The following is a 15554-nucleotide window of genomic DNA, read 5'->3' on the forward strand; positions in this document are numbered from 1 at the left end:
AAACCTAACCATCCATTGATTTTAGCCCCTAGTCCTCTACATTTGTACAGATCCAATAACAAGAAAATCATGAGCAGAGTATGGTCTTTTTTATTGTAGGCTATACACAATTGTTGAGTGGGTACTACTTCCTCAAAAAATATATTCCGTCACATTTCTCACTTGAGCTTTGGTCATACTGTGATTTGATTTCTCAAACAAAATTTCACTTCCATACTTTTTTGGCAGTAATTTATAGCATATTCATGGTTTGAAAATGGAAACAGCTGTCACATTTGAGAAAAGTAGTCAGTACATAAAAAGTTAACACTTCTATAACAAATTCAGTTCTCTCACTTATGGTGCTAATTTTGTCTTATATTATAATATAGTTGCAACTGAGACTGAAAAGACAGGATGAGGTCATTGAGATAATGAGTCACACCACAAACACTAAGGGTTACATGACATCATTAGCCTGTTCTGTCAAAAGAAACAGAAATTCTCAAATGACATTCAAAACAAGTTCACAATGTTACAGATTGAAGACTCTGTCACTGGTTAGTTTAATAAACTATTTCGTTTAGATGTTTTGAATGTATCAATCACAAATCAAAGAAAGCGCGTTCTCTTATGAGTGTAAAATATTTATTAATCTCGAGCCAATAAGGTGAAAACATGCTGAAAAGTCTTCTTTAAATTACTTGAAGGCTCTTGATCAGTCCTTGGCTTCCAAGGTAGTTAATACCATAAGTCTACATCCCCATCCCACAGTGGTTGACGTGTCCAGTGTGCACGCCTGTAGCACTGTTCATCACCACTGCTGCCCTCTGGCTCTCAAAGGCCTCTCTCTCTCTACCCAGTGCCGCCATGTCCTGTTCCAACAGCATCCTGTCTCTTGCCAAGTTGGCTCTCTCGCTCTCCAGCCACTGCCGCTCTCTGTCTACCGCCGCTCTATCCCCCTCTATCGCTGCCCTCTCCCTCTCCACCATCTCCCACTCTCTCTCCAGTGTCACTGACTTCTGAGCAGCAGTGCCCCCTGCTGGCCCCCTACCCAACCTCTCCTCTCTCAGTGCACTCTCACACTCCGCTGTGGCCCGGTGGCACTCCTCTATGGTGGGGTCCACATAAATCTCTTGTTCGTACTCCAGTGTGATGTCATCCTTTTCCAACAATGGGCATCCTCTATTTCGAGAGGACTGTGAAGGGGAAGGCTCGGGGTCATCACCCTCCGTTATAGGGGTCAAGACAGGTCCGCTGGCGGCGAGGCGGCCCTCCATGGCCTCATTCATGAGGTAGAACCATGGCCAGGAAGCAGCGTTGTCTGCTATGCTCTCCATGCCCACAGGAGGGTACTTCAGGTCCTGTTCAGGGAACAACAGGGGACAAGTGTGACCACAGTGTAGAATACAAACAGAGCAGACTTCAGCTGGGTGAAAGTGTTTGAGAAATGCATGGACATTAAGGATTGGTCCTTCAATATAAACATTCTGATTTTGATCTATTTACAGTTTGATTATTTCATGTTGCAGAAATTTGCCGGAAACACTTGACAGTTTACCTTATATCTTCTTTTTAAGTTGTCCCACTTCTTGGCCACCTGGTAAGTTGACACCTTTCCCAGGAGACCCAACTCTTTTAAAATGGCCCTGCACACAAAAATAACCATTGTGATCAGTGTTGATTATGCATATCTGACTTTAGTGCTTGGTCATTGACATTTATTTTCATACTAAATCCTACTCACTTCCACGCAGCCTTGGCAGCATTTCGCCTCCCAGTGAAGAGAACTTCATTGGCCGCACGCAACTTAATCAGCCTCCTCGTATCCTGCTCTGTCACTGTCATCAAAACAAAAATAAAGTTACTATTTGTTTGCCAAAATGTTTTTCTTGATTGTTGCCTACAGTGCCTTCATAAAGTAGTCATACCCCTTGACGTATTCCACATTTTGTTGTTACAGCCTGAATTCAAAATATTTTTCCCCCCCCCTCACACATCATGAAATACAGAAATCTCATTTACATAAGTATTCACACCCCTTTACTCCAGATTGAGCTCAGGTGCATCCAATTTCCTTTTATCATCTTTGAGACGTCGCTACAACTTCATTGGAGTCCACCTGTGGCCAATTGAATTGTTTGGAGATGAATTAGAAAGAAAACACCTGTCTATGTAAGGTCCCATAGTTGACAGTGCATGTCAGAGCAGAAAATATACCATGAAGTCCCAGGAACTGGCTGTAGAGCTCCGAAATAGAGTGGTGATGAGGCATATATCTGGGGAAGGGTGTAAAACTATTTCTAGAGTGTTGAAAGATTCCAACAGCACAGTGGTCTCCATCATTGGGAAATTGAACAAATTTGGATCTACTCTGCCTAGAGCTGGCCATCTGACCAAACTGAGCAACCAGGCAAGAAAGACCTTGGTCAGGGAGATGACCAAGAACCTAATGACCACTCTGACAGAACTACTTGGCTGAGATGGGAGAACTGGCCAGAAGGACAACAATATCTATAACACTTCACCAATCTGGACTTTATGGCAGAGTGGCCAGAAGGAAGCCACTCCTGAGAAAAAGCCACATGGCAACCTGACGTTTGCAAAAAGGAATGTAAAAGAATCGGCGCATAAGGCAAAAGATTATATGATCTGATGAGACAATTGTAACCATTTGGCCTGAATGCAAAGGACTATGTCTAGAGAAAACCAGGCACAGCATGGTCTGAACACCATCCAAATCATGAAGCATGGTGGCAGCAACCCTGGAATGGCTTCAGAACAGAAATGTGAAAGCGCTTGAGTGGCCCAGCCAAAGTTCAGACTTGAATCAAATTGAAAATCTTTGGAAAGACTTAAAGATTGCTGTTCTCCCACACTCCCCACCCAACTTATTGCTTGAGAAAATCCTCAAATGCAGATATTTGACCTAGATAGTTTGTGTATGCATTGATATGTAGGCTACGTGTAAAAACATTTTTTTTATGTAGTTCTGTCTTTGAGCTGTTCTTGTCTATTGATGTTCTGTCATTGGGTTTCATGTTTTGTGTGGACCCCAGGAAGAGTAGCTGCTGCTTTTGCAACAGCTAATGGGGATCCTAATAAAATACCAAATACAAGCAAACAGTGCATTCGGAAGAGTATACAGACCCCTTGACTTTTTCCACATTTTGTTAGGTTACAGCCTTACTCTAAAATTGATTAAATTGTTTTCCCCTCATCAATCTACACACAATACCCCATAATGAAAAAGCAAAAACAGGTTTTTAGAAATGTTTGCAAACGTATTAAATATAAAAAAATTGAAATATCAGACCATTTACTCAGTACTTTGTTGAAGCACCTTTGGCAGCAATTACAGGCTCGAGTTTTCTTGGGTATGGCACTACAAGCTTGGCACACCTGTATTTGGGGAATTTCTCCCATTCTTCTCTGCAGATCCTCTCAAGCTTTGTCAGGTTGGATGGGGAGCGTCGGAGCACAGCTATTTTCAGGTCTCTCCAGAGATCGGGTTCAAGTCCGGGCTCTGGCTGAGCCACTCAAGGACATTCAGAGACTTGTCCTGAAGCCACTCCTGTGTTGTCTTGGCTGTGTGCTTAGGGTTGTTGTCCTGTTGGAAGGTGTACGTTCGCCCCAGTCTGAGGTCCTGAGTGCCTTGGAGCAGAGTTTCATCAAGGATCTCTCTGTACTTTGCTCTGTTCATCTTTCCCTCGATCCTGAATAGTATCCCAGTCCCTGCCGCTGAAAAACATCCCCACAGCATGATGCTGCCACCACCATGCTTCACCATAGGGGTGGTGCCAGGTTTCCTTCAGACGTGACACTTGGCATTCAGGCCAAAGAGTTCAATATTGGTTTCATCAGAACAGAGAATCTTGTTTCTCATGGTCTGAGAGTCTTCAGGTGCCTTTTGGCGAACTCCAAGTGGGCTGTCATGTGCCTTTTACCAAGGACTGGATTCTGTCTGGCCACTTTACCATAAAAGCCTGATTGGTTGAGCGCTGCAGAGATGGTTGTCCTTCTGGAAGGTTCTCCCATCTCCACAGAGGAACTCTGGAGCTCTGTCAGAGTGACCATCGGGTTCTTGGTCACCTCCCTGACCAAGGCCCTTCTCCCCCAATTGCTCAGTTTGGCCAGGCGGCCAGCTCTAGGAAGTGTCTTGGTGGTTCCAAAATTCTTCCATTTAAGAATGATGGAGGCCACTGTGTTCTTCGGGACCTTCACAGCTGCAGACATTCTTTTGGTACCCTTCCCCAGATCTGTGCCTCGGCACAATCCTGTCTCGGAGCTCTACGGCCAATTCCTTTGACCTCCTGGCTTGGTTTTTGCTGAAATGCACTGTCAACTGTGGGACCTTATATAGACAAGTGTGTGCCTTTCCAAATCATGTCCAATCAATTGAATTTACCACAGGTGGACTCCAATCAAGTTGTTGAAACTTCTCAAGGATGATCAATGGAAGCCTGAGCACAATTTTGAGTCTAATAGCAAAAGGTCTGAATACTTATGTAAATATGGTGTGTTTTTTTGTAAAAAAATGTCTAAACTGGTTTATATTATTTGGTATTTTGTGTAGATTGATGAGGAAAACATTTAAATGTAATACATTACAGCCTTATTCTAAAATGTAACAAAATGTGGAAAAAGTCAAGGGGTCTGAATACTTTCTGAATGCACTGTACAAGACAATTCATGCTGTAATCTCAGCCAAAGGTGCTTCTACAAAGTATTCAGGGGTGTGAATTCTTATGTAAATTAGATCTGCATTTTATTTTGAATACATTTGCAAAAGTTTCTAAACATATTTTCACTCTTGATTATAGGGTATTGTGTGTAGTAAGTAGGTGGGTGATAAAAAAATATGAATCAATATTGAATTCAGAATGTAACTACAAAATGTGGAATAAGTCAAGGAGTAATACTTTCTGAAGGCACTGTATATGGTTCATATTAAGGCTGACGGCATTTAGTCAACTGGTCGATTGTTTGGTCGATAGGCTCTTCGTCGGCCAAGATTTTTTTTTAGTTGAGCAGTCAGCAAATATATAGATTTTTTCATGGCACACTTGACATGTCTGATTCGCGCTGGTCTCAGTGGGCTAAATCCATTGAGGAAGCCGCGGGGATGCCACTATCCAAGGAAAAGGGGAGTGTGGCTAAGATGCACAAAGCACGTCTCTCCCGCCATTTCGTGCGCATTTATTGTTTCATAACTTCCTTGTGTGAATTGTTTGCCCTTTTGATTGTTAGTGTCTATCAATTCCCCATTACATATAATCACCAGTAGTAACCTACATTTACTTCAATTCACAATTTCTAATCTACAATATTTGTTTGGTTACGGTAATTTCTGTAAATGCATTCAATATTATTATTACAGTCGTGAAGCGCTCTCATTGTCGGAGTGGAAACGTTATTTGCAGAGCTCACAACCTATGCTACACTTGTGAGAAAAAGTTTTTGGTTTATTTCTTAACATTTACAAGTTGTCAAAAACAAAATCCATTGTCTTTTGTTTGGAGTGCTCCTGTCAATGTTGAGTAAGGACGTGCACCTGATTACGCATATAGAAGTAAGCCTAGGCTACCTGACTTGTGCGCAAATGTAGGCCTATAAATGTGCCTATTTGGGGATGTTGGATAGCATTTCTGATTATCTAAACTCACTACCACTATTGAGATGTGGAGCTTCTCAAATTAAAAATGTCTTCAACTCAAATAGCAAGTAAACAAAAGTCTCTTTTTAGATTCCATTGAGAATGACAATAGTTCCTCAATGTATTTGACAAATATTTCCAGCTCTCTCCCTTTTGATAACCACTCGGCCTGAAAGGGAAAAATGTACTGCTCTGATCCAGTGTAAACTTCAAAATACTTGATTACTTATTATCCCTTGCACAAATAGCCTACAGCTGTGTCTGTCCTAAGCTCACTGGTGTGGGAAACGGAGGGCCCAGTATTTTTTTATACAATTTAGAAAATTTGCTAGCATGGGCTTTGGGCCGGACACAGTTGATACTTGTTTCAAGTTCGTTGCAGACAGCCAATGTGATTTATAGTATATTTATCAGGATATTTTATACCTGCAGGCTACCATGTTTTTATTTGTTTGCTAGATAGAATTTAGATTAACCACATTACAATGATTTTGAGATACAAAAGACTATAAATTAAATGAAACTGTTCCACACAATTGTGCATATGAAAATCATAACTGGCACGCAGATCGATAGAAATGGTAAGATAAATTGGCACTCCAAATGGAAAAAGGTTGCCGACCCCTGGTGTAGCCTATTACCGGCAACTTCAGGAGTGTAACGGCAGGGCAGAATCTTTGAAGGCCAGCAGCAGCTATTTTCCCCCACTTATTGGTTAGGCTATCTTGATCTCTGGCTCCCTCGAGTCATTTGTGTCATTATTATTTACTCAAACAGCATGCTTAAAGCAGACAAGCTCAGTACATATAGTTGATTTTATTAAAACACATAGGGTGTGTCAATATTTGAAAAAGTACACGTTTTTAAATTTCGACCAATCGATTGCTCAAAAGAAAAAACTACTCTCGTTCGACCAAGATTTATTTTAGTCGGGGACAGCCCTAGTTCATATACACCTGAGAACATTAATCAATTTTTAACTCATGAAATTTGATTTCTAAAAGTATAATTTTATCCTCCTTGAAAAGTACTTTCGGAGACATGAAGAATGAAGGAATGACACTGACTTTTATAGGAGAATTCCACAGGTGTGGGGCACTCCTCTCCACTGGTGTCTAAGAACGTAACCGTTCCATCCACCTCTGTCCCCTCTGGTCTCATTCCCTCTTCCAGCTCAGAAATCTCACTCCTTTCTGGCATGGGACACGGGTCTCTCTCTGTAGGCACCGGCGAGGATACAAACAAGTAGTCTTCCTCGCTCATCCATATGGGAGTTATTTTGGGGGCTCTCGCGGCCAGTCGGCCCTCGAAGGCATCATTCATGAGTTGGAACCAAGGCCAGGAGGCAGGGGTGCTCTGGTTCTCCATGCCACGCGGCGGATACTTCAAGTCCTAAGGAATAAGAGAAGATATAAACTTATTAGGAGATATCACTTAGTGTGACCTATCCATCTTCTGGTCCCACATATGAGCATCCATGTACATATACACTGACTGTACAAAACATTAAGGACACCTCTTTCCATGAGACTGACAAGGTGAATCCAGGAGAAAGCTATGATACCTTATTGATGTCCCCTGTTAAATCCACTTCAAAACGGTGTAGATGAAGGGGAAGAGACAGGTTAAATTATTATTTTAAAACTTTGAGACGGATTATGTACGTGTGCCATTCAAAGGGTGAATGCGCAAGACAAAAGTGCCTTTGAACGGGGTATGGTAGTAAGTGTCAGGCACACCGGTTTGAGTGTGTCAAGATCTGCAACGCCACTGGGTTTTTCACGCTCAACAGTTTCCCGTATGTATTGAGAATGGTCCACCACCTGTCGCAGCCGGCCGCGACCGGGAGGCCCATGGGGCGGAGCACAATTGGCCCAGCATTGTCCGGGTTAGGGGAGGGTTTGGCCGGCAGGGATGTCCTTGTCCCATCGCGCACTAGCGACTCCTGTGGCGGGTTGGGCGCAGTGAACGCTGACACAGTCACCAGGTGTAAGGTGTTTCCCCCGACACATTGGTGCGGCTAGCTTCCGGGTTAAGTTGGCATTGTGTCAAGAAGCAGTGCGGCTTGGTTTGGTTGTGTTTCGAAGGACGCATGGCTCTTGACCTTCGCCTCTCCAGAGTCCGTAAGGGGAGTTGCAGCGATGAGACAAGACTAACTACCAATTGGATACCACAAAATTGGGGAGAAAAAGAGAGTAAAGAAATATATATAATTTAAAAAAAGAAAAAGATATAAAAAGAATGGTCTACCACCAAAAGGACATCCAGACAACTTGACACAACTGTGGGAAGCATTGGATTCAACATGGGCCAGCATCCCTGTGGAACACTTTTGACACCTTGTAGAGTCCATGCCCTGATGAATTGGGGCCATTCTATGGCCAAAAGGGGGTGAAACTCAATATTAGGAAAAGTGTTACTAATGTTTTGTACACTCAGTGTACATGTGCAAGTACACACACAGCCCCTGATAAACAGGGTGAGAAAAATCATGGACACACACTAGTTACAATACCTTGAATTTTGTCTTCAGGTTGTCCCACTTTTTGGCAACCTGGTCAGCAGACAACTTTCCTGCGAGGCCCATCTCTTTTACTATAGCCCTACAGAGAAATAATGGAAGTATAAAATAAACTGAGTACATTGACTGGAAATATCACATTTTTATTTAGCCAAAGTTTCTTCCAACACAAGCTAACTCACCTCCAGGCAGGCTTGGCAGTATTTCTCTTCCCTGTGAAAAGAGCCTCATTGGAAGCCCGCAGCTCTATCAATCTCTTGGTGTCCTCCTCAGTCACTAAATCAAGCAAATATAACAACTAGCGTTATTCTTCACAAAGAATTGTTATCAAAGTAACTTGTTGCTAGTTAGCTTATTGCCAATAACTCAAACATGCACTTTAAAAACTGTCTGGGTCAACCAATACCATTCCAAGAAAGTGGAAAATCATATTGATTTGTATTTTGAGCAAATAGTCCCTTTGAAAGGCAAAACATCATCACTTACGCTTATATGACAATTCTGTGGCTGTGTGATACTCCCCTATGGTGGCCCCTTGGAAGACGGCTGCTCCATTCCTCTCCTCCGTTTCCACCAGCTCATCCATCTCAGACTCTGTCAAGAACTCAGACATCCCCCCCCTCCCTGGCGTCCGACGAGCCCGCTTCCTTGGTAGTGGAGAGGGCTCAAACTCCTCATCACCCTCCTCTACTACTGGCGTCAGGATGGGGGCGCAGCCGGCGAATCGTCCCTCCATGGCATCATTCATGCGGTAGAACCAGGGCCAGGAATTTGGGTTGCTCTCCATGCTGCGGGCTGGACATTTCAACTCCTGCACCAAAAGAGGAACACAGTGTCTGGGTTCAGTGGACAAAGCAGTGTGGAGTAGAATTGAGAAGAGATGTGTGCAGGAGGTGATGAGAGAGCGATACATTGTGGATCAAGAATAACTTCAAGAAACTTGGGGAATGTTTCTAATACATTACACAAAAAAATTCAAGAATGAAAATGACACACACAAATACGCTAGTTGAGTACTGCCGTCACATTACCTTATATCGCCTCTTGAGGTTATCCCACTTTTTGGCAAGCTGGTCAGTAGTCAGCTTTCCCTGAAGGCCCAACTCATTCAAAATAGCTCTGCAAGAAAACATGGAGACAACACAGGAGGTTGGTGGCACCTTAATTGGGGAGGACGGGCTCAAAATAATGGCTGGAACGAAATCAATGGAATGGTAATTGAACTCATCAAATACATGGTTTCCATGTGTTTGATACCATTCCATTTACTCCATTCCAGCCCTTATTATGAGCCGTCCTCCTCTCAGCAGCCTCCTGTGAGAGAAACAAAAATGCCGAAGACAACAATTTGCAAACAAATTCTCATTTAGGGCAGTTAACGAAATCTGAAATGATCAAATAGGTATAAGCAATATGTAATAGCTCCAAGTTGAGCTAGAAAGACTTATCACCATATTGTTAACACCTATCCAGTCCTTTTAGACATACATAAGTGCAAAGGAGCTGGAGGTGGATTTGGGACAGATAATCACAGGATGTGCTGGGCCAAAATATGGTCTGTATATGTCCTTCCCAAACATACTCACCTCCAGGCAGGCTTGGCAGTATGTTTTCTGCCTGTGAAGAGAGCCTCATTCACGGCACGCAGCTTTATCATTCTCTCCGTCTCCTGCTCCGTCACTGATAAGCAGGAACCAATGTCAGTAATATGAATCAGGTACATCAGATTGAGCATATATTACCATGTATCAAATAACACCATTTTTTGCAGCAAGCTTGCTAACAACCAATAACTACAATTCAATGATTATTTTTGAATTTAACCTTTATTTAACTAGGCAAGTCAGTTAAGAACAAATTCTTATTTACAATGAAGGCCCACACCGGCCGATTGTGGGCCAATTGTGTGCCGCCCTATGGGACTCCCAATCACGGCCGGTTGTGATACAGCCTAGATTTGAACCAGGGTGTGTGTAGCCTCAAGCACTGAGATGCAGTGCCGTAGACCGCTGCGCCACTAGGGAACCTTAAAGACCAGAGTCTAGACCAGGGTTCTCCAACCCTTTCCTGGAGAGCTACTGTGCTGTAGGTTTTTGCTCCAATCCATCCTAATCTACAGCACCTGATTCTAATAATTAGTTGAACTGAATCAGGTTAGTTACAACTGGGGTTGGGCTGAAAACCTACAGGATGGTAGCTCTCCAGGAACAATGTTGGAGAGCCCTGGACTAAACAGACCTCCTGGTCAAATTAAGGTTGAAGAAATCATTTGAATGGTCAACAGAATCAGAGGATCCCCAACTCACTTACTTTTATACGAGCATTCTGAAATTCTTCGCCAGCCCATAGTAGTAGGGCCCTCAGTCTGAGTTGCATCAGTGTTAACTGTTGCATTGTCCTCCAAGTTCTCTGTCCCCACACTGTCCTCCATCTCAGTTTTGATCAAGAACTCCAAAATGTCAGCACCGTCACCCCCCTGTCCTCTCTCGTTGGTTAATGGTGAGGAAGAACCTGGAGCCTCACCAGCCAAAGATGCCACTGCCAAAACTTGGGCGCTGTTGAAGAGGCGTCCTTCCATGGCCTCGCCCATAAATTGGAACCAGGGCCAGGAGGCTATGCTGGTAGCAACAGTGTCCTTGCCAAGAAAAATGTATTTTAAGTCCTAAAAGACAAATACAAAAGTGGGACTATGGCTGGGATGAGGCTTTTTTGTTTTGACTTCATGATCAGTGAATATTGACAATATCAGAAAACACTTATTTTAGAAGTCCCAAATCTCAGTCTTCGAGGAACACAAGCCCACTTTACCTTGTATCTGGTCTTCAGATTTTCCAACTTTTTGGCAATCTGGTCAACTGTCAGCTTTCCATCAAGACCCAATCCCCTTAGAATTGCACTGCACCGTTAAAAGATAGATATAAACCTGGTTGCGGTATACTGGTGTATAAAATTTCATACATCAACCCTGACATACTTGGAGAATAAGAGCACCTCCTCCCAGCTGCCCACTGCACCGAGGCTAGGAAACACTGTCACCACCGATAAATCCACTATAATTGAGAATTTCAATAAGCATTTTTCTACAGCTGGCCATGCTTTCCACCTGGCTACCCCTACCCCGGTCAGCAGCTCTGCACCCCCCACAGCAACTTACCCAAGCCTCCACCATTTCTCCTTCACCCAAATCCAGATAGCTGATGTTCTGAAAGAGCTGCAAAATCTGGACCCCTACAAATCAGCTGGGCTAGACAATCTGGACCCTATCTTTCTAAAATTATCCGCCACAATTGTTGCAACCCCTATTACTAGTCTGTTCAACCTCTCTTTCGTATCGTCTGATATCGACAAAGATTGGAAAGCTGCCGTGGTCATCCCCCTCTTCAAAGGGCGAGACACTCTAGACCCAAACTGCTACAGACCTATATCTATCCTGCCCTGCCTTTCTAAGGTCTTCAAAAGCCAAGTTAACAAACAGATTAGCGACCATTTCGAATCCCACCGTACCTTCTCCGCTATGCAATCTGGTTTCCGAGCTGGTCATGGGTGCACCTCAGCCACGCTCAAGGTCCTAAACGATAATAATAACCGCCATCAATAAAAGACAATACTGTGCAGCCGTATTCATCAACCTGGCCAAGTCTTTGGACTCTGTCAATCAATGCATTCTTATCGGCAGACTCAACAGACTTGGTTTCTCAAATTATTGCCTCGCCTAGTTCACCAACCACTTCTCAGACAGAGTTCAGTGTATCAAATTGGAGAGCCTGTTGTCCGGACCTCTGGCAGTCTATGGGAGTGCCACAGGGTTCAATTCTTGGGCCGACTCTTTTCTCTGTATATATCAATGTTGCTCTTGCTGCTGGTGATTCTCTGATCCACATCTACGCAGACGACACCATTCTGTATACTTCTGACCCTTCTTTGTACACTGTGTTAACTAACCTCCAGATGAGCTTCAATGCCATACAACTCTCCTTCCATGGTCTCCAACTGCTCTTAAATGCAAGTAAAACTAAATGCATGCTCTTCAACCGATCGCTGCCCGCACATGCCCGCCCGTCTAGCATCACTACTCTGGACGGTTCTGACTTAGAATATGTGGACAACTACAAATACCTAGGTGTCTGGTTAGACTGTAAACTCTCCTTTCAGACTCACATTAAGCATCTCCAATCCAAAATTAAATATAGAATCGGCTTCCTATTTCACAACAAAGCATCCTTCACTCACGCTGCCAAACATACCCTCGTAAAACTGACCATCCTCCCGATCCTTGACTTCAGCGATGTCATTTACAAAATAGCCTCCAACACTCTACTCAGCAAATTGGATGCAGTCTATAACAGTGCCATCCGTTTTTCACGAAAGCCCCATATACTACCCACCACTGCGACCTGTATGCTCTCGTTGGCTGGCCCACGCTTCATATTCGTCGCCAAACCCACTGGATCCAGGTCATCTATAAGTCTTTGCTAGTGTTAGGGTTGAACTGGCTATTTATATGCATAACCTTTATAATACTGGGGAAGCTATGCTAAGTACATAAACTACGAGTAAATCATCTGTTGAAGACAAGAACTAGAACCGGCAACAGGAAGTGCGTCACGACGCTGGGATCAGCCTACACGCCGACGACAGGAGGAGCAAGTTTAAACCACGCTCCTCCTCCCTCGGACAGGTCGGCATTGAGCGGGAAATATCTCTCGGTATAAATGAGAGAACAATAGAATGTGACGTTCTCTTCTCTGTTTTGCCCTGCGAGGTGTCACAGAGAGACCGTATACGGACGACATATTTACCATACACGTGTTTGCATTAATTAAAGTACAGATGAATTAGAGGTTAATATGTACTGACTATTTTGTTCTGTTACCAGAAAAGAACTGTCGCAACATTAACACTAGGTAAAGCTCCGCCTTATCTCAGCACCCACCCGTAGCACGCGCTCCAGTAGGTATATTTCACTGGTCACCCCCAAAGCCAAGTCCTCCTTTGGCTGCCTTTCCTTCCAGTTCTCTGCTGCCAATGACTGGAACGAATTGCAAAAATCACTGAGGCTGGAGAGGCATATCTCCCTCACTAACTTTAAGCATCAGCTGTCAGAGCAGCTCACAGATCATTGCACTTGTACATAGGCCATCTGTAAATAGCCAACTCAACTACCTCATCCCCATATTATAATTGTTTTGCTCCTTTGCACCCCTGTATCTTTACTTGCACATTCATCTTCTGCACATCTATCACTCCAGTGTTTAATTGCTAAATTGTAATTATTTCGCTACTATGGCCTATTTATTGCCTTACCTCATTTGCACACACTGTATAAATACTTTTCTATTGTGTCATTGACTGTACATTTGTTTATTCCATGTGTAACTCTGTTGTTGTTTGTGTCACACTGCTTTGCTTTATCTTGGCCAGTTGCAGTTGTAAATGATAACTTGTTCTCAACTGGCCTACCTGGTTAAATAAAGGTTAAATAAAAAAATACTTCCAGGGAACCTTGGCAGCATTTATTTTTCCTGTGAAAATAACCTCATTGGAGGAACAGAGTTCTATTAACCTCTTGACGTCCTTTTCAGATACCGTAAACAAAACACTGTATTGTAATCATCTTGTATATAACAAGCTAGAGATCTCGACAACGGATGGAGGCACAGCTGATAAAAACTATCCACGTAATAAATGACTTTACTAGCAAAACAACCTGCAATTGCACACGTTACAATTTACCTTCTGCCAGCTAACTAAATGAGACAAGGGAAATGAGCTAATAACATTAGCTACTCACTTTTATAAGAGCTATCCGTGACGGGCATTGGGTCCACCATTTGGGCCAGCGAAAGAATGGAGAAGTGAACACTTACAGGAAGGAAGCGTGCACAAGCGTTCCATCCAGTGAGCTTACTAAGAATAGCTGAGTAGGTAGGTAGTTGTAGCTATCCTTCAGCCACCATCTCGTTGAGATTGATAAAAAAAAATTATCTTCAAGGTGCAGTTTGTTTCAACAAAGAACTTTGGATTTGCCAGCGCTTGATTCGTTGTTTAGCTAGGAGCTAACGTTTTCGTAGCCTAGGCAGGCGATAGTGGCCGCTAACGTTTTGGTAGCAAGCAGCTACTCAGCAACTCAGATAACCCAACCCACTAACAGAATAACAATCAAAACAATTTCATCTCGCAGTATATTCGTCCATCTGTTAGGGATATTTCGAGTTGGTACCAAATGGAACAGGTTGCACAATAATGTACAACATTTAACGAGATGTTATGCAGTTTTTCTTCTATTTAACAAGCTGGCTAGTGGGGGGATTCTATTAATCTGGCCACGGGCAGGCGTACTTTGCAACGCGTGGAAGATGATTGCATTCGTTTTGGAAGCGGGCTGCCCCGTTCTGGCCGACAGTGATGTCGGCTCAAAACAAAACTGGAGTAATCAAATCAAATCGTATTGGTCGCATACATGGTTAGCAGATGTGCGAGTGTAGCGAAATGCTTGTGCTTTTAGTTATTACAGTGCCGCAATATCTAACCAGTAATCCAACAATTACACAACAACTATCTAATACACAGATCTAAGTAAAGGGATGGAATAAGAATATGTACATATAAATATGGATGAGCAATGACCGAGTGACATAGGTGTAACAGTGTAGGTTCCATCCCTCAATTAGTATTTGGTAGCATTGGCTTTAAATTGTTAAACTTGGGTCAAAAGTTTCAGGTAGCCTTCCACAAGCTTCCCACAATAAGTTGGGTGAATTTTGGCTCATTCCTCCTGACAGAACTGGTGTAACTGAGTCAGGTTTGTAGGCCTCCTTGCTCGCACGGGCTTTTTCAGTTCTGCCCACAAATTTTCAATAGGATTGAGGTCAGGGCTTTGTGATGGCCACTCCAATACCTTGACTTTGTTGTCCTTAAGTCATTTTGCCACAACTTTTTGCGACCAAGCTTTAACTTCCTGACTGATGTCTTGAGATGTTGCTTTAATATATCCACATAATTGTCATTCCTCATGATGCCATCTATTTTGTGAAGTGCACCAGTCCCTCCTGCAGTAAAGCACCCCCACAACATGATGCTGCCACCCCTGTGCTTCACGGTTGGGATGGTGTTCTTCAGCTTGCAAGACTCCCCCTTTTTCCTCCATACATAACGATTGTCATTATGGCCAAACACTTCTATTTTTGTTTCATCAGACCAGAGGACATTTCTCCAAAAAGTAAAATCTTTGTCCCCATGTGCAGTTGCAAACCGTAGTCTGGCTTTTTTATGGCGGTTTCGGAGCAGTGGCTTCTTCCTTGCTGAGCGGCCTTTCAGGTTATGTCGATATAGGACTCGTTTTACTGTGGATATAGATACTTTTGTACCTGTTTCCTCCAGCATCTTCACAAGGTCCTT

At 43.2% G+C, this 15554-nt stretch overlaps 1 protein-coding gene across 9 annotated transcripts; it reads right to left on the reverse strand.

Moving 5' to 3' along the window:
* Positions 1-72: 72 nt before the first annotated feature.
* On the reverse strand, positions 73-14237 carry LOC106561283 (uncharacterized). Of its 9 annotated transcripts, none has more exons than XM_014125061.2 (12): positions 13948-14237; positions 10965-11052; positions 10467-10791; positions 9743-9836; positions 9188-9275; positions 8643-8967; positions 8339-8432; positions 8151-8238; positions 6703-7027; positions 1727-1820; positions 1541-1628; positions 73-1343 (listed from the first exon to the last, which is right to left on the reverse strand). In XM_014125061.2, exons 3-12 carry the CDS (start codon positions 10744-10746, stop codon positions 735-737), a joined length of 2085 nt encoding a protein of 694 aa, XP_013980536.1. In that variant the 5' UTR covers positions 10747-10791; positions 10965-11052; positions 13948-14237; the 3' UTR covers positions 73-734. The 9 variants fall into 9 exon arrangements, with proteins under 9 accessions (XP_013980536.1, XP_013980533.1, XP_045544243.1 ...); XM_014125058.2 differs by having other exon boundaries at positions 10467-10818; XM_045688287.1 differs by adding an exon at positions 11661-11724 and having other exon boundaries at positions 10467-11052; positions 13948-14225.
* Between the last annotated feature and the right edge of the window lie 1317 nt (positions 14238-15554).

Source organism: Salmo salar, chromosome ssa10 (assembly GCF_905237065.1).
Source record: "Salmo salar chromosome ssa10, Ssal_v3.1, whole genome shotgun sequence".
NCBI classification, from domain to species: Eukaryota; Metazoa; Chordata; class Actinopteri; order Salmoniformes; family Salmonidae; genus Salmo; species Salmo salar.

Coding starts and splice junctions, on each gene's coding strand:
- LOC106561283 (XM_014125061.2), bottom strand. CDS start 10,746: ATGGGCGAGGCCATGGAAGGACGCCTCTTCAACAGCGCCCAAGTTTTG. Junction 8,433..8,642: donor CACAGAATTGTCATATAAGC/GTAAGTGATGAT, acceptor TGCTTGATTTAG/TGACTGAGGAGGACACCAAG. Junction 1,629..1,726: donor GCTGCCAAGGCTGCGTGGAA/GTGAGTAGGATT, acceptor TTTTGTGTGCAG/GGCCATTTTAAAAGAGTTGG.